This window comes from Garra rufa, chromosome 16 (genome assembly GCF_049309525.1).
Source record: "Garra rufa chromosome 16, GarRuf1.0, whole genome shotgun sequence".
NCBI classification, from domain to species: Eukaryota; Metazoa; Chordata; class Actinopteri; order Cypriniformes; family Cyprinidae; genus Garra; species Garra rufa.
Window position 1 is genome coordinate 31,358,577 of NC_133376.1, and position 20,537 is coordinate 31,379,113.

At 36.4% G+C, this 20,537-nt stretch overlaps 1 protein-coding gene across 1 annotated transcript in view; it reads left to right on the forward strand.

Annotated features, from left to right (window-relative positions):
- gria1a (glutamate receptor, ionotropic, AMPA 1a) overlaps positions 1 to 20,537 on the forward strand; it is a 101,280-nt gene that overhangs the window by 72,928 nt on the left and 7,815 nt on the right. Inside the window, 4 exon segments of the mRNA XM_073821111.1 lie at positions 6,326 to 6,524; positions 6,949 to 7,196; positions 13,743 to 13,857; positions 19,571 to 19,705. Coding sequence (XP_073677212.1) covers positions 6,326 to 6,524; positions 6,949 to 7,196; positions 13,743 to 13,857; positions 19,571 to 19,705 — 697 coding nt within the window.

The window sequence follows — 20,537 nt, forward strand, 5'->3', positions numbered from 1 at the left end:
GTATTAGTGTGTGTGTAAAGTCATAGTTTACATGAGGACATATGGCTTTCATTATAGAGATTAGTTGTTATGATTTGTGTTTTGTAGATGTGTTTTAGATATGTACTGTATGTGTGCTGTTGTTGCAGAGAGAGTCGATATCTGTGCCAGCTTCAGTAGTGAGTTATCTCGAACAGCACGGTGCAGAAGATTATATAGCTATAATTTATATAACAGGAGGGTTGCTTTATCTCAGATACTGGTTTTATAAGACACTTACACATCCATCCGAGGCTTGTTTTTTTTATAAAGATCTGTGAGATTCTGAAATTCAAAGTGCATATCAGTTTCATACTGAGTCACAAACATGTGCTCTAGAAATGAGTGTAGATAATCTCTCACAGTTGTTCTCTCATTTAATTGCTGTATACTCCATTTGCATAATGGTCTCATTCCATACATGCAGAGCGTAAATACTGACCTTGTGAGGAAGAGCGAGAGGCGTTGTGGATTTTAGCAATGAGAGATTTTGACATGTGACCAGGAATGAGATCAGTGTGTCAGCTTCACACCGCTCAAACGGTGCCCGGCAAAAGCTGTCAAACAACATCAGAGCTGTGAGCTGCAATCCCCTCCGCCAGCTTTGAATTTCTGGTGCCCGAGCCTCTTGCGCACATTTTGCCTGTGGTATATTTTCTGAGTTTGACTTGGGGGGGGGGGTTTCACAGCCTGCTGATGTTTTGAATGGCTTTAGGAATGATCTGAAAACTGGTAGGGAAACATAAACATTATTAGCGTGGCTCATGAATATTAATTAGGTGATTAACTGATTTGCTTAAAATGCACATACATTATATATAAGGATTAACATGCATTAATTGCGTTTTCATTTATTCTGCTGATGCAGCCATTTGGCAAAGGCTTCTGCTTGAGCTTAAAGCTCTTTTTTTATACTGCCGGCTATTTTTTTTTTCTTTGCACTGTGGCCAAGCAAAGCTTTTAAAATATATGATTATTGCGCAAAAACTGTGGGCCCCTGAATCTCTATATAAATGTGCTTCTGTAATCAAGAAAATATTAGTAAAACTTTACAATAAGGTGTAATTTGTTAACCTTAGTAGGTAACACTTTATAATAACTATCCGTTATAACTAGTTAATAGACCATTAATAAACTGTTAGTTAATGAGTAATAAATGACTTGTTAAATAACAGTTAATAGTTAGTTAATTATTTATAACTGTGCCTTATAGATAGCCAATAGATAGCTTACAAGCTGTTAGTTAACAAGTTATAAATTACTTGTTAACTGTATTTTAATGATTTATAACTATACCTAATAAATTAGTAATAGATCATGAACAAGCTGTTAGTAAATTACTTACTAAAGACTTGTTAAGTATCATTTAATAGTTTATATATGTTATTGGGACGTTATTCTAAAGTTGCAACTATTCTTCATTTATTAACTGTTAGTAAATGAGGAATAGTTGCAACTTTAGAATAACGTCCCAATAACATATATAAACTATTAACTGATACTTAACAAGTCTTTAGTAAGTAATTTACTAACAGCTTGTTCATGATCTATTACTAATTTATTAGGTATAGTTATAAATCATTAAAATACAGTTAACAAGTCATTTATAACTTGTTAACTAACAGCTTGTAAGTTATCTATTGGCTATCTATAAGGCACAGTTATAAATAATTAACAAACTATTAACTGTTATTTAACAAGTCATTTATTACTCATTAACGAACAGTTTATTAATGGTCTATTAACTAGTTATAATAGATAGTTATAAATAATTAACAAACTATTAACTGCTATTTAACAAGTCATTTATAACCCATTAACTAACAGTTTATTAATGATCTATTAACTAGTTATAACGGATAGTTATTATAAAGTGTTACCCATTAGTATTAACAAACAACGAATAATAGATTTATTACACTAGTTATTAATCTTTGTTAATGTCTGGAAATAAAAATACAGTTGATCATTGTTTGTTAAAGTTAGTTCACAATGCATTAACTAATGTTAACAAAAACTTGTGATATTCATAACAAATTAGTAAATGCTGAAATTAACATTTAACTAAAAATAATAAGTGTTAGTGTAGATAAGTGTAGATGTATTGTTCATTCTTAGTTCATGTTACCTAATGTAGTTAACTAATGAACCTTGTTACCACAATATTATATTAAAAAATAATAATGTTTTATTTCAGTTTTAGTTATTTTAGTGCCTCAGCATAAACATGTTACCTTTAGTTGCAAAATCAAAATTTCTTTTTGTTTAAAATTTCAGGTTTTAGTTTTTCATTTTTAATAAAATACAGGTGAGGACAAAAGTTTACATACACCATGCAGAATCTGCAAAATGGTAATTTTTTACCTAAACAAGAGGGTTTTTTTAGTACTAACCCGAATAAGATATTTCACATAAAATACATTTACATAGTCCACAAGAGAAAATTATAGTTTAATTTATAAAAATGACCCCGTTCAAACATTTTTTTAGTGATAGTCCCTTGTTTGTCCTGAACAGTTAAAAAATTATTTGGTTTTTCAGCATTTTTGTGTATTCAAACCCTTTCCAACAATGACTGTATGATTTTAAGATCCATCTTTTCACACTGAGGGACTCATATGCAACTATTACAGACGTTTCAAACACTCACTGATGCTCCAGAAGGAAATAAAATGCATTTAGAGCCAGAATATAGATATAATTTTATATATATAATTATAATTTTTATATATATAATTTTCAAAGTTAAAAAGTTTTCACCAGCTCTTAATGCATTGTGTTTCCTTCTGAAGCATCAGTGAGTTTTTGAAACGTCTGTACTAGTTGCATCCTGCAGTTGTCCTTATTGGATCTCAAAATCATACAGTCATAGTTGTAATACACAAAAAAAATAAAAAACAAAGAATTTGTGGGACCTAAAGGATTTTTCTGGAAAACAGTGGGCAGTTTAATGTAACTCTTTAGGTCTCATGAACAACTATCACTAAACAAAAACCAGGTGTGGATAATTCAGGTAACAACACTTTTTGGACGGGGTCATTTTTATAAATTCCACTATTATTTTCTCTTGTGGACTATGTGTAAATGTCTTTTATGTGAAATATCTTATTCAGGTCAGTACTGAATAAATAATAACATGCGTTTTGTATGATCTCTCTTATTTTGGTAAAATAATTAACATTAACGTTTGTCCTTAACTGTATTTTTGTGTTTTATAGTTTTTAGTCGATTTTATTTTATCTTTTGTCAGTGTAAAGTAAGATGTCACATTTACTGTGTGTGGTATTCACCAACAAGCAGTTACTAAATCACAATATGAAGAGACTACTGAAATTACTAATCAAAGACATCATTTGGAATTGAATCATCCATTTTATTTTCTCAAATAAATGTACTTCAGTATGCTTTCGCATTTGATTATCTTGTTATTTGGCGGTTGTAAATATGGCATGCGGTATTTGTCAGAATATGTATTGAGTATTTAAGGGTAATTAGCTAATATGAATTATGAGGCTGAATAAATAGCAGACACAACACATCAGCATCCTCATCAGAGCAGTTTAGCACTAACTCAACACACTTCAGCACGTCCTATCGTGAATCATTTTTACGGTGTAGCCTGGTCACGCTGAATATTGATTTAACAGCGTCATTACATTATAAAACTGCAGTGTACTAAACCATTCAGTGCATAAATTTCCCATCCTACCCTAGGTGCTTACATAGCTTTCTGTACACAGCTATATTTGTAAACACATTTCACACAATGAGAGGACATGGAAATAACTCTCAGGTTTTTAAATCAATCTCAATAGACCTGTTGACTCTTCTGGCCACCCCCTGTCAAGGTGGATTCACCATGTACACAGTTAACCCTGGTCTTTACTCCTGCAGAGAGAGAGGATTATGCCATCCGGCTGCCAGGAGCTCAGGGGAGAGCGGTCGTGGTTTTGTTTATGCCTTCTAGTCCTGCGGGTAGACCTTCTAGAGCTCCCTCAGAGATGTTAAACTGATCTCATATGCCTGCCTGAGCTTCATTCAGGTCGTGGGATTAGAGCCCAACCCCAAAGGTCTGGAAGAAACTAAGAGGTGTTTACAAAATATTCTTGTCGCATGGTGTTCTGGCCAGGGGTGAAATTGTTTTTCCTTTTTTTAACCTTGTGAAATTGGAATTTGTGACCGGAGATATCTCAGCCCAGCCCTTGAAGAATAAAATCAAATATTCGTTACGCTCGTTCGCTTAAATACACATTTATTCGCTCTTTTGACAATCACTGCACATTCAGGGTTCACAGGTTCTTGCTTTTCATATTTCTGTTTATTGCAATCTCGTCAGCCTTTCATCACGGCGGGTTCTGCCTCCCTCGCAGCTTAAATGAATAAACCGTGCATTTGTTTTTGTTTATGTGTTTTATCTGAGCAGCTTTTCCTGTTCCACCACACGTATCGAACAACTGCTTTCCCTGGAACCTTTTACACACACCGTTTCTTCTTGTGTGCTGCTTAGACTCACTTGAGCGAGAGAGAGACTCATCCTTGGGGATTTGGATAAATCTGTTTTTTTGTTTTTCGTGGGTTTTTTTTTTCCATTATTGGTTAAAGTGCAATTACAGTGGCTGCTGAGTGCTCTCATCACCATTAATCCCTGGCAATTAATATGCATATATTCATTTAACATACTGGCAACTTTCTAAAAGTGAGATTAATGCGCTGCTGGTGAGTCGCATTGTGTTGGGCCTTATCTCGTTTCAGCACATTTCACTAAGAGTTTATAGCTGAGTAGAGACAGAGAGGAGTGTATCAAACAAACTAGACCTCCGACCACTGTAAGCATCAACGTGTGCGTGGAGAAGCTACATGCAGGCCAGCGTTTGTAATACGGTTGGGAGGTAGAAAATGTTCAGTGCTCCACAGAATGGGATTTGATTTTTTGAATGAGTACACCTGATAAACTCATAATGGATCTCCATTTGAGCATGTGATTTGCACTTGCACTTACCCAAATGCGCGGCCATATTGGAGGTACTTGGATGTAAACAACAGCATGGATCACATGGTTAATGTACTACTGAATACGTTGTTCTGCTCAATTATGCTGTCTAAACCACAGAAAAAATGCAGGAAGCTGCTAAACCATATAGAGAAGGACTTAGTAAGCAGAAAAGGGTGCAATAGTTTGACAAACTAAAGTTAATAGGTGGTAAAGATATGTACGAGCAGTATTAATTAGGATATTAGCCTAATATTTCACCTGCCTGTCTGGAAATGATAAGAACAAACACAAATGTTGTCAGATTCTTGCCCTGGAAATCCTGGTTTAGTTTGGCCAACCACTAATGCCTTTTGTTACTCAGAAAGTTTTTTGCACAATTCTCCTTGATTTGTTGTAACTTTTGGCAGTCCTAGAGTACTCCAGATGTTTTTCCTGGTCCAACCGATTAGTACAGCCCAAAACATGACAATAATTGGCCATTTTCAGCGGCAATAATCAGCAAAATATGCGAGTTTCATTCAGTTCACTGGCCTTTTACTTTCAGCGGTGCCAATATGGCTAATTGATAACTATAAAAAAAGAATCAGTTAACAGAAGAACACTCGAATGACGTTATAACGCAAGTTGAGTAAAATTATGTACTGATTCTCAAAAATTGTCTTTGACACTGTACTAAACTAAAAACGGTTAGCATTTTAGTCTCTGTTTAGTGTAATTGTTCCTTTTGTATGCAGTGGTGTGATTCATTGGTCAAAAAAAGATTAATTAGACTGATAGCATGATTATCATTATTATTATTTGTTTTGCTTTCCCAAGATTTCTATAGACATCACAATATATTGTTATCACAATTTTTTGAGGCCAAGATAATCATGTAGTGATAAATCTTACTTTGCAACAGACCTATTTTAAAATATTGCTGTTTTACTGTAGTTTTGATCAAATAAATGCAAACTTTCAAAAACATCTTAAAAATTGTACCAACCCCAACCTTTTGAATAGTGTCAATTAGAAATATGAAACTCTAAAAACTAAAATATATAATTTTAAATGCTGTAAATGAATTGTTATACCATAATATGTACACTTTGAAAAGTTTTTTACTGAAACATTTTTACACTTAATAAAGATTTACATTTTATATTTTATATTTTGCATAGTACATCTCTTTGTGAGTGTATTTTGTACTGTATTTCTTTAAAATAATCCTACTTGGTTTGATGTTTGGTTTTATAATGCAAGAACGTCTGTTCTAAGCGTACTTAAGTGTACTTATTGATGCCACTGTATATGTGTTTGATTGCGTTTCCACAGGTCTCTCTCTGGCCGTATCGTGGGTGGTGTGTGGTGGTTCTTCACTCTGATCATCATCTCCTCATACACAGCCAACCTAGCTGCTTTTCTCACAGTGGAGAGGATGGTGTCACCCATCGAAAGTGCAGAGGATCTGGCCAAACAGACTGAGATTGCTTATGGGACTCTAGATGCTGGCTCCACCAAAGAATTCTTCAGGGTAAGAAGAGCCATAAAGTGTTTACCCATTTTTAACAGTACTATAGCTTTGCAGGAAGGTTTCTTGAAGCATCTTGGAGACGTTGCCAAAGTTTTGCTGGATTTAGTCTGTCTCAGTTTATTCTGTTTCTTCATGTCATTCCAGAGGGACTGGATGATGATGAGATCAGATCTCTGTGTGGAGCGCTGGCTGTTGTCAGACTCCTTGTGCTAACTATAATCTCACTGGACTATTACAATTAATGGCAAAATAAATGTGTGGAAATGTAAACTAATATTTTGATATTTCCTACTGACACACTACAGCAAAAGACAAAAAAACTGACCTAAAACCATTTTTAGCTAGTGAAAATTCTAGTGTTTCAATAAGTGGACACTTTCGACATCTGTAAATGTATAATCCTTCACTTTCTTTCTTCTTTTAGAGGTCAAAGATCGCAGTCTTTGAGAAGATGTGGTCCTATATGAAGTCTGCAGACCCCTCAGTGTTTGTAAAAACCACAGATGAAGGAGTTATACGGGTGAGGAAATCCAAAGGGAAGTACGCCTATCTGCTGGAGTCCACTATGAACGAGTACATCGAGCAGCGCAAACCCTGTGACACTATGAAGGTCGGAGGAAACCTGGACTCCAAAGGCTACGGCATTGCCACCCCCAAAGGATCACCTCTTAGGTAAATCCAGCTGTCCACTGTGTGGTGTGGTGACTGTTTGGATTTAACCATTATAAAAATAACATGTAATGGTGGTTCAGTTGTGGTAGAGGCTGGATACAGTACTGAAGGGGTTATTTCGCAAACTTGCAAGCCAGTTCTGAGCACTATAGGTTATGAAGGACACAGCAGACTAATGCAATCTGGCGTACTTTACTGAACCTGTACAGCATCACTCCATCACTGCAGTCCTGACACCTAAATCAGCTTTTTAAAATGCCAAGTGTTCTTGAGTACACTGCATAGTCTATATGTACTCTGCTCCATCACTTGATGAATTTTTGCTGACACAAGATTTGCTGAGTTTTGCAAAATAAGACGCATTCTATAATAAGCTTAATTTACATAGAAAAAACTATGCATTTGTGCTGAGAATGACTTGCTGTGCAGGGCCAAAACACATTAAGCACTTGGATTGCGGGTGGTTTATAAATAAGATGCAGTTTTTTTGGCGGTTAAGTTAACTTGGTTAATGGTTATACGTGACTTCATTAAATAAGTCAAAGGCGAAGGTGGAAGTACTGTACTAAGCAGCCTCTGCTATAACAGAACATGCTGTTTTGTGGGTGTACATACTTGTGTGTGGAGCTGTTCAAAATCCCGCCTTTACCTCATGTTGCTTGAAGGGGTTTTTAGCACACTCCACCAGAAGTGCTTGCATAAGAAACGACAGGAAAATGATGCGCCCTCTTCAGAAGCTCTTTAGGAAACACGTGTGTTCGCCGTCCTTTCATTAAACAGCAGCACCGCTCTGCAGAGCCCATTGAGACGGCGCAGACATTATTCATGACAAGCTCTTTGAAGCCATAGGTTTACCGATGCTAATTTCACTTTCTCTCCTTCTTCATTACGAATTACGAAAGCGTTCTCCTCACGGAGTGACTCGCGCATGAGAGAAATTGGGCAATCAGTTGTTATTCTTATGCAAGCCACTTCTGAAGATGAATGTCGACATTAATGCGCTTCTTTTATATTCGCTGCAATATAAGGTGAACAGTTGTTATTTCAATTGTACGCCGCCATCATTAACGTCACATTTATTGTGCTTGAACGTACCCATCTGACTAATACACCATGGCCCACATGATATTACATTCATTGCAGTGCAAAGGGCCTCGCAAGGGCAATTTGGAGCTGTTGAAATAACCTCAATAACTCCATCTCTCTCTAATAAGATAAGCTCCTTGGGGAAACGACCTCATAGCAATTGTACAGCCCTTTTTTGGGTCACCTTATAGCAAAGCGAACAGGGGGAGAGCGTGGATGGAGTGGGAGAGAGACATCGGATACAAGATGTAAATGACTGACTTCCATCTTGCCACCTAGGGCAGGACTCAAATTAAATTCTGTACTAGCTAGCCATTACTGTGACAGCAAGAGTGAAAGAGGCTTGGAAATGAATTCATAAATGTGTTTCTCTGTCTGGTGAGTTACCAGCTGTGCGGTGTGTAACTGATTTTGATAGAGAGCGACTCCCATACTGACATGTGTTTGCATGTACCGGTATATGCTATATGGGCATCTACTGCATGATTTCATCATGTGGAAGACAATGGGAGATTTTGCTCTCTCTGTCAAAATTGGTAGACACTGAGAATCGTATATGTCAAAATCTAGATTGGAAATGATTTGCTGGACTAACCATGTGGTGCAGTTGTCAAAATATACCATAATTCTTCATGTACAGTGAGGAAAAAAAATTATTTGATCCCCTGCTGACTTTGTATGTTTGCCCACTGACAAAGAAATGATCTCTCTATAATTTTAATGGTAGGTTTATTTTAACAGTGAGAAACAAAATAACAACAAAAAATCCAGAAAAACGCATTTAAGAAAAGTTATAAATTGATTTGAATTTTAATGAGTGAAATAAGTATTGATCCCATATCAATCAGCAAGATTTTTGGCTTCCAAGTGTCTTTTATACAGATCATGAGCTGAGATTAGGAGCACTCTCTTAAAGTGTTCCTAATCTTAGCTTGCTAACTGCATAAAAGACCCCTGTCCACAGAAGCAATCAATCAGATTTCAAACTTTCCACCATGACCAAGGCCAAAGAGCTGTCCAAGGATGTCAGGGACAGGATTGTAGACCTACACAAGGCTGGAATGGGTTACAAGACCATCGCCAAGCAGCTTGGTGGGAAGGTGACAACAGGTGGTTCAATGATCATGAGAACGGTGAGGAATCAGCCTAGAACTACATGAGAGGATCTTGTCAATGATCTCAAGGTACCTGGGAGCATAGTCACCAAGAAAACAATTGGTAACACACTACGCAGTGAAGGACTAAAATCGTGCATTGGCCCAAGGTCCCCCTGCTCAAGAAAGCACATGTACAGGCCCATCTGAAGTTTGCCAGTGTTGTGGTCAGATGGGACCAAAATCAAGCTCTTTGGCATCAAGTCAACTCGCCGTGTTTGGAGGAGGAATGCTGCCTATGACCCCAAGAACACCATCCCCATCGTCAAACTTGGAGGTGGAAACATTATGCATTGAAACCAGCCAGGGCATTGAAATGGGTCGTGGATGGGTATGACTTAAAACACATGGCAACAAAGGAGTGGCTCCAGAAGAAGCACATTAAGTTCCTGGAGTGGCCTAGCCAGTCTTCAGACCTTAATCCCATAGAAAATCTGTGGAGTGAGCTGAAGGTTCCTTAATGACTTAGAAAGGATCTGTAAAGAGGAGTGGGACAAAATCCTTCCTGAGATGTGTGCAGACCTGGTGGCCAACTACAAGAAACGTCTGACCTCTGTCCAAAAATTATAGACTGATCATTTCTTTGTCAGTGGGCAAATGTACAAAATCAGCAGGGGGTCAAATTATTTTTATCCTCACTGTATCTTCACTGAATTCAACTTTTATTATTTAAACAGCATGACAAAAACGCTGATAAGAGCCTTTAAAAACAGATCACTATCTGTTACGTTATGGTCTGCTAGCCTCATCATGCTTTAATGAACAATTTCTTAATTTGGAAGATGTTAATTGAGCTTTTGAACTTGCTTTACTTTTTACTTCACTTTGTGTTTGATAGGTTAATTTACTGACTGAAGAAGTAATCAGTTGTTTCGGTGCATTTCGACAGCTGTTCCACATTTTCCTTGTCTTCTCTCCGATTGATGCCTTAAATCGGTTTGTTTTACAGTCAAGATGCGACAGCCCTAAAGACTGATGTGTGTGCCCTTTTATCTCTATCCATCTGTGTCCATTCTCTTGAGTTTAGTCAATAAAATCATCTCACCCAAAGCACTGCCACCTCCTGAAGCAAATGCTCATCAAACTGAATGTAGCTGTTTGTTCCTCATTCCTGAGACACTCTCTGACTTCTTTCTGTCTGGTATTTCTGGGATTAGAAAGAATCCCTGGGTTTTATCAAGCCAGAGAATCACTCTCCTACACACAGAGCTGCAGACGACATTTGCTTGCGACGCAGATTGGCCAGCCGGTTACATGGGTCGCTAGGAGATGTACGTTTGTGCCTGTGAACTGTATGGGGTGTTCAAGACCTCAAGATAAAAAAGTAGATGAAAGGAGAAGATATAGATGTGGTTGCTCATATCAGTCATGTGAAGCGAGGGGATTAATGTAAAAAAAAATTTAATCTTTTGGTCAAACCATGAGTAATGGTTCTTTAGTATAATGTTCATGCTGCTCCTTTCAAAACAGTGTAAGTAAATGGTGACCAAGCTCCAAATATGACATAAATCACCATAATTCCAGTGCATATGATGTGCATATGATAAATTATTCATTCAAGAACGTTGTGCTAGTTTACTGCAACAATGGTGATGTGAACTTGGCACACTTTAGAAAATCCAGCATTTAGTTGATCCTGATAAGCCCTTATTGTTTGGCAGCACAATGGCTTTAATGGGACACGTCTTGTGGAAATCCTGTAGAATCCAACCAACCATTTTGTGTGCCTTATGCATCAGAAATACAGCCAACGGTCCAATGCTTCAGGTTCTAGAGCACATTCAGTTACACTTTATTTTAATGGTCCCCTTTAGACTATTAATAACTTTGAAATGACATGTTTCTACACTAATTTGTATATTATTATTAATATATTACTGTAAGGTCAGGGTTAGTATATATGAGCAATATCACACTCGTAGACCTGAAATATGTCTGTATATCGGCACGGCTATGATTCGGCTGTGATTCGGGTAATCACAGCATGCTGATATACAGCCACATCTCACGTCTACAAGTGTGATATTGCGTTTATACAACTGTTTGACGCCACAAGTGTGTAAATACATAAACAAATTAACAATGGAGTGTCTTTTGTGCAGAACTACTTCCTTCTGCTACGAATTCAAATCTAAAGCTGACAGTTTAACAGCTGTGCCCAAGCCTCCGTTACTAATTCCAAAATGTCACTTTAGAACTAGTAACAAAGAAATGTTGCTTAATTAAAAACTTATTGTATTATTTCCTGTAGTAAATAAAAGCAGTGTATTACGTGTAGTAGAGTTTTATGAGAAAGAGATCGACTGGGCAAGTGTGATCTTATACAGCATTCATTCTTCAGATCAATCTTCTATCAATAAAACATTAGTTTGAATGTCTGTTAACTTTCCGTTTATAAATAGTGTTTATTTTTCACTATAAAAGTCTTTACTGCTGACTTGTAAAAACAGTCTCTTGTCGCAATCTCAATAATAATATTTAGTAAACAACAACAGTCATCATAAAAGTTGCTAGGCAATTCAGTCACATGTACACAGGCAGCGCTCTGATATACAGCATTGAATTCACATAAACATGGTGAGATTTTGCCAAAACGATTTGCTCTGGAACAAATAATAGTTTAATGAGACCAAAGACTGCCTGTGAGATTTACCCAAAATGAATTATAACTCATGTTTAACTACTATAGAGACATCAGAGCTGGCTGTAAATTCCAGAAGATCTGCCCGTAGAAAGTCTGCTTTCAGCGCGATCATGAGCGCTAAACGGCCACTCACATGTCAACAACCTTGATGCAAATGTTCAAATAGACGTTAGCTTTAATTAACAAACTTCATATTTGAACTATAAACAAGTACATTATTACCTGAAAACATCTTAAAACTACATTGTGACATTTTTTAAAAAATTATAGTGGATTTGGGCGTCCGCCATGACACTAGCTGTGAGAAATACGGCAAGCGAAGTGATACATAAATACAAGCGGTAAAGCGGTTGGAGGAGCTGTGATATTGCAGTCTTATCAGCCGATCAGATTCGAGGACCAGAAGAACTGTTGTATAAATATATACATATACAATATATATAAAGATCAGCCAAATGCAACAATACATAACTCTGTTTTTAACCACATTTTTTGGTTTGGTTCTTATGGCTTGAGTATTTTTAGAGCCTTTTTTATTATTTAAAATGCAATTTTAACAACTAATTAACAAAAAGAAAAACTCATATGTTTACCCAAAATAGGAGGAATTGCCCATAAGTGCTATTCACTTCAATAAGTTAATAAGGAAGTAAGCATATGGGCGAGACTTCCGGTAGATTAGCCGCTATAGGGAAATATTAAGAAGTATAACAAAGTGCTGTAAACGGTAAAACCGCTTGCTCTACAAACCAGTGTGTTCATAATTAAGATATTGCATTAAAATAATATGGTAAGACACACCAATTTGCAATATCAAGCAGCCAAACAAGCTGTTTTGTACAGCTAAAAATATCTGGATGCGAATGACACCTGAAACCAGACTCATAAAATTTACAAATGGCTGTGCCCACTCTTATGGGAAAAGTAAAATGGATAAACACATGTTTCATTCATACTTGGTGCCAGAGGCATAGTTTTATAGTTTTATACTAGCATAGTTGCTAGTTTTGAGAGCTGAAGTTTGAACCAGTTGCACAATTGAGATTTATTAAGACAATGCAGCTTCTTAAGACTTGGAATATAGTGCAGGTCATACAGTATGAACTATTGTTGTGATACTGTTTGTATTTAGACAGTCCTTGGTCACCATTTGCTTTCATTGTGTACCTGAACATTATCCTTTTGTATTTGACAGAACGAAGAAAGTAAATAAAGAATGAATTTGGTCTAAGGGGAAGTTTTTATTTTGGGTTGAACTATCCTTTTCAGAATTCATCTAATGTCTCCAGGCTGTTGTTTTCAATTCACATTGTTACATTCACCAAAAGACTAGAGCCAAAAAAGCAGACAGTAAACACTGAGGACATCTAAGTACATCTTTTTTCTCCTTTATCTAAAGAAGTCTTATTCCTGGCTTTATAAAATCTGTCTTTCACAAAGGCCACTAACAAAAGCATTGTTTTCCATTAATACACATGTTAACATACTTTATATACAGACTCGGGGCAAAACCACTGCGAATGCCATGCATTTAACATTTCAACCTACATAGAGCAGTGGCTGTTGTGTTCAAACCAGTCTGAGTCTGTTTTCCCATCACACTGTCTCTGAAATGGTTTATCTGGGCTGACACTGACCAAAATATTTCGTTATCGTTTCAAGAAACCCAGTAAACCTGGCAGTGTTAAAACTGAATGAACAAGGCCTGTTGGACAAATTGAAAAACAAATGGTGGTACGACAAGGGAGAGTGTGGCAGCGGAGGAGGTGATTCCAAGGTCAGCCCCAATGTGACAAACCCAGCGGGTAAAACCACCACTACCATGGGGGGGTAACCGGCAACTCACGCCGACCAAACACTCTAGAACAAAACAATCTGGCCTAAACTGAGCTTAATACTAACAGTATTAACTGTCTTATTGATAAAAAGCAAGTGCATTTTGATCAAATTTTGGCAACTAGTCGATAACAGCCGACCACGATGACATTACTCCAGGCGGAGTGTTTGCGGTCTGCCGGTTACCCGAAGTGATATAATAATACACATCTTGCAGCAGGGAGCAAGGAAGCATCGCTAGATGGAGTATTAACCCATATCACTTTTACAATGAACTACCAACATGTTTCTGATATGTGTGCAGTCAATTAAAAAAAGACAAAGAAACAGAACAGTTGAGTTGATATTGATGGGTATGTGTTTAATGTGTGTTGAATAACATAAAATAACATGGATAATGTTATTTATGTTATTTTCCTGGTTGAAGAATCCCAGTTAACCTAGCGGTGTTGAAACTCAGTGAGCAAGCCGTCTTAGACAAACTGAAAAACAAATGGTGGTACGATAAGGGGGAGTGTGGAAGCAAGGACTCCGGAAGAAAGGTCAGTTCACATATTTGGTCCTGCTCTGTTCCCTTCAGTTTAGCCCTCTCAGTACCCTTCCAGAAGGTTCAGTTAGGAATCTGGACATGGCCGGCTCTTACTCTCTCTCCAGGGTTGTATTCTTTCATTTGGGCTGGCAGAGGACAAATGTGGTAGTAGAATCTGCTTTTTTGCTTTACTAAAATTTAAATGTTATTAAATTTTGTATGAAAACATGTTATGCTGATTAGGTGCTAAAGAAACATTATTAATGTTAAATAGTTGTTATGCTTAATATTGATTTTTTTTTTTTTCATACAACTGCAAATTTGTATTTTTTTTCTCCCACATTACCCCTTTCCGCCAAAATGAATCAATATATAAACAAATATAAATAAACTTTAGCTTACTGTACACATTTAAAACTGAACACATCCATAGAATAAAATAAAGTAAAATAAAATTAATCTCATATATATAAATATATATTAATATATAATATATTATAATAATATAAATAATATATATTAATATACAATATATTAATTTAAAATAGCTTTGTTAATGCGAAATATTTAGTCATATTTATTTATTTTTAATGTATTTTCTTTTCTTTGTTTACAAAAAATCTCAAAGCTTCATACCTGTCACACCGTGCAGGGAGAGGAGCCAGGGAAAACTCAGGAAACACGGATATAAACAAAAACACTGATTTATTAAAAATAAACAAACAAAATCCAGGGGCAGACAGAAAACACAACGTAACATTATCAACAGACACTGGGGTGTGATCTGACAGACTTATAAACACAAAAACAGGGGTGTGGTTACAAACAAGATAACAAGGATAACGAGGGGGAAATACAAATATGGGCAAGACTAAACCAAATGGAAACAAAACTAGAGGGGAAAACAAGGACTAAACCATTTACATGGGAAACATGGAGGGAAAAACACTAGGAAAAACATGACAGAACAGACAAGAATCCTGACAATACCATTGCAAGATTAATTTTAAATTTTGATATTTTTTAATAACATATCCATAAAATAAAATAAAATAAATACATATACAGAATTATTTTAAGAATAGAAAGTTCAAAACTTCACATTTGTTTTCTTTTAACATAATAAATTTTTTGTAACATTATAAAAGTCTTTACTGTCACTTCTATTAATTTCTATACATTGAATGTATCCTTGTTGTAAAAATGTATTAATTTCTTAAGAAAACCAGTCGTAAAGGTCAATTTTTGTAAACTGAGATTTATACATAATCTGAAAGCTAAATAAATAAGCTTTCCACTGGACAATATTTGGTACAGCTATTGGAAAATCTGGAATCTGAGGGTGCAAAAAAAAAAAAAAAAACCTAATATTGAGAAAATCACTTTTAAAATTGTCCAAATGAAGTTCTTAAATATATTCCTTTGATATATTTACGGTATGAATTTTACAAAATATCATGTAACATGATGTTTACTTAATATCCTAATGATTTTTGGCATTAAAAAGAAAAATTGATCATTTTAATCCATACAATGTATTTTTGGCTGCAGATGCTACTTAAAACTGGTTTTGTGGTCCAGGGTCACAATTATGTCTTTAAACTGAAAAGGGAATATGTTAGTATACTATTCAGAACATTTCAAACCATTATTTTTGTACTGTCATAAATTACAGACTTTAGATGTGTGTTTATAACAGATTTAGACATTTTGGCAGCATAGTTAAATATGATGTGCATTCCTGACTAGTTTCTTTTGGATGCTGACAGTTTCGATTTACCTTTTTTATGTATGTATACACACCTTACATCTGATAAATTTAATATTAATTCAAGTGTAAATAATCATACGTCTAGCTCCAGGAGCCGTGATAAGAAAGGCCATTATTATAGACTGGATGACTCATTATATGATAAGCTCACTTTGTTTAAAATAGCCTGGTGGTCTGAATAGAGCTCTGGAGAGAGACTGGTCATATTGCTCTGATCATCCGTAAGAGTCAAGCCTCCCTTGTGGTCCTCAGCCTCTGTGTTCTCCCTACTGTCTGCCCTTGGAGTGTGCATGTATTTGGATGCAAACCCAGTGGACAGCTGTCTGTGCTGTCATAGGCCCCGACACCCCCACCGCACCAAACCCACCTGCATGGCACACACAGATGACACCACACCTCCCTTATGTGCCTTTCTTAGAGAACCGGTTCCACACCAAATTCAGCTCCTTAGTCTGTTATTAGATCACCTTTAAATGCAAATCCAATTCTCCTTAGATTCATGACTTGGGCTGCATGAGTGCCAACCACTAATATAGTCTTTTGCAGCTGTGATACTGTCTGCAATAGCTCAGCTTGTAAATTAGTGAAGATGCTAACTATAAGGTTAAATAAGTGCTAAATGAGTCGAATGTGAACACAGACTGCCCGTGTTAGTGCATGCATGCATGTTACTAATTTTTAGTCTTAAATGACAATTTTAACGTGTTTAACCTATTGTACTGGTTATTTTTAAAGTTATTAAATTAATATTAGTTACTTTATATAATATTACACTGTAAAAAAAATTGTTGATTCAACATCAATAATTTATCCCGCTGACTTAAATTTTTTTAGTTTAGTCAATTAAAACATTCCAGTTGTCACTTAAATTAACATTAAGTAACTTAAAATTTTAAAGGAACCGTATGTAGGATTGTGGCCAAAACTGGTACTGCAATCACTTTCAAAATATTGTAGAACGGTGTGTCCCCTCCCCCTCCCCCCTGACTCGAGGTTGCCAGCTAAGCTGCAGGATCCAGCAGGAACCTAGGCTGCTACATGCTTCCAATGGCAAGTGACGAGTCCTACACAGTATTTTTTTTTCTTCTGTTGCTTCACGAGAGATGTTTTGCGAAGTAATTATGTATCGCAAGAATTTACTAATGGCGATTAGCCAAATATTTCGTAAAGATGTACTGTAAAACCGTGTCTACACCGGACGCGAGCGGCGTGGCGCGACGCGACGCGACAAAATACAATAGAACCTATTATGCTGTCTACACTGGATGCGGCGCGACACGGCAGATCCCCGACAGTAATCAGCTGCCGCGTCCTATTTATGACGTGCTCACATAAAGTTTAAATGATTTGCAACGGTCGCTTTGTCACGTCCAGTGTAGACAGACTTTAGCTGTTGCAGCACGACAACTGTCGTGTCCAGTGTAGACACGGTGTAATACCACATTTCAGTCGGAACATAGATTGTTTTCATACCCTGCTAGTGGTGCGATATAAAGCTTTTTATGAACGCATTTAGCACGGGCGACCGCGGAAAATCCACTGTGTACGGAAGCAAAGTTAGCCAAACATAGATGAATCTTACCTTTCCAGGAGAAAATTAGCAACGTTGGCGTCTGTCTTCAAATTCTTCTCCGTTTTCAGCCGTCTCCATCTTTCAAAGGCATCTCCTATACAAATCCTTGTTTTATTTCGGACTTTGTCACGACGTATTTCGGATTCATAACGAGGTCTTTTAGGTTTCGTAACGTTATACATGTTTTATCCGACACAATCATAGCTGCAGCTGTAACAGAGCTGGCAACCCGGATGACAAAACTCTACTGACTTCGTGATTGGTAGATAGCTGGAGGGTGGAGCCTCAGACCAAAACACAAAATGACAACAATAACATCACGTCGTGGGCTGCAACTTTCACTTTTAAATGACAATTTCCTGGCTGGACCACTGTTGTCAGTGATATAAGTATTTGAAATGAACATGATTTCTTAATGTCTAGTGACATGTCAGGGCCATTTTATGATTAACTAAAATACATTTCTTACATACAGTTCCTTTAAGTTGACTAAACAAAAAAAAAACTAAGTCAGCAGTGTAACAAATTAAAAATACTTTTTGAAACAACTTTTTTTACAGTGTTATTTAAATGCATTAAAGGAGACGTTCACTTCCAGAACAAAAATTTACAAATAATTTACTTTTCCCCCTTTCATCCAAAATGTCTTTCTTTCTTCCGTCGTAAAGAAATAGTTTTTTGAGGATTTTTCTCCAGACTTCTATGGTGGTGTATGAGTTTGAACTTCCAAAATGCAGTTTAAATGCAGCTTCAAAGGACTCTAAACAATCACAACTGGGGAAGAAGAGTCTTATCTAGTGAAATGGCCAGTTATTTTCTCCTCTAATTGCAAAATTGCCCTACATTGCTGTTTTACATTTTTTATTTATTATTATTTTTTTTTTGTAAATGGCATTTGATCTTCTTGGCATGTTCACTTTGTAAACACTGGGTCGGTACTTCTGCATTGATGTAGGACGATTTTGAAGTTAGAGGTGAAAATGAGATGGGAGTTTTTCGACTTACCCTAACTGTCTTGAAACAGAGTGCACAGAATACATGCAGAGCTTTTGAGGTTAAAAAGTATAAAAATTGTAAAAAAAAAAAAAAAATTGTAAAAAAAAAAAATGTAGAAAATAAGCTAGATAAGACCCTTTTCCTTGGCTGAGATTGTTTAGAGGCCTTTGAAGCTGCATTTAAACTACATTTTGGAAGTTCAAACTCGGGGGCACCATAGAAGTGAACTATATGAATTGAAATCCTTAAATGTTTTCCTCAAAAAGCATAATTTCTTTAAAACTGAAGAAAGAAAGACAAGAAATTGTTGCTCTGGAAGTGAACTTCTCCTTTAACATTTATGTAATTGTATGTACTAGTTAATATTATAATCATATGTATTATTAACATAACATGACATGACAATGGATATTGCTTTATGAATATCATTAAGCTAAAATGCGATATATATTTGTTCACCAGTCTGTTTGTAGCCAAACAAAATATTTATATTCACCTATATTCATAATATTTTATACTCAGAGGTCAGATAGGAGCAGGAAACTATATTTAAAGCACTATTTTAAAGCACTATATTTAGTGCCACAGTATTTTTTGCACTTGCAACGTTGTTTAAGATAGTCCTCATTTTAGCTTTTATGTATATGTATTTGTTTAGATGTTTGGATGAATGCATAAATGTGTATATGTAATGTATAGGAGTGCTTCTGTTGTCTTTGTCCCTGTGAATTTGTGAACATTTTATACCGTAACTCTCATTTAAGACATTTTTCCTTCTTCTGTAGGACAAGACCAGTGCTCTTAGCCTCAGCAATGTGGCTGGGGTCTTCTACATTCTGATCGGCGGTCTGGGTCTGGCCATGCTGGTGGCCCTGGTGGAGTTCTGCTACAAGTCCAGAACAGAGTCCCGCAGAATGAAGGTGTCTGCGCGGGCCGCTCAGGCCTTTCACTGCACCGCCTTAGAAAGCAGCTACACTGAGCTGCAGAGTTACGGCCTGTACGGTGCCGACACTGTTAAGATATAAAGCACTCTGGGGTAGGATCCTCGAGTACTGCGGAGAACTAGGCCACATCCTGCCCACGTAGCAGCCTAACCTGCCCCCCATCTAACGGTCGCCAGATTCAAAGCTTCTGCTGCCCACTTTCAATCTCATCTGTTTCTCCTCACCTCTTCTTTTTCTGTCTCTTACACTCCTGTTTAAATAGTAGGGCTGTCAAAAATGTAAAAAAAATATTTAATTATAAAATAAATATAATTAATGTGATTATTTAATAATGTTAATCAAAAATACCTTCATGTCGTTCCAAACCTGTAAGACCTTCGTTCATCTTCAGAACACAAATTAAGATATTTTTATGAAATCCAGGAGCTTTCTGACCCTGCATAGACAGCAACACAACTGACACAACGTTCATGACCAAAAAAATGTAAGGACGTTGATAAAATAATCCATGTGACATCAGTGGCTCAACTGTAATTTTATGAAGCTATAAGAATACTTTTTGTGTGCAAAAAAAATACAAATAACAACTTTATTTAAATTTCTTCTCTTCCCTAGCTTAATAAAATTAAGGTTGAACCACTGATGTCACATGGAATATTTTAACAATGAACATGTCAGTTGTGTTTCTGTCTATGCAGGGTCAGAAAGCTCTTGGATTTAATCAAAAATACCCTAATTTGTGACTCTGCACCACAAAACCATAACGGTCCATTTTTAAAATGTATGCATCACCTGAAAACTGAATTGA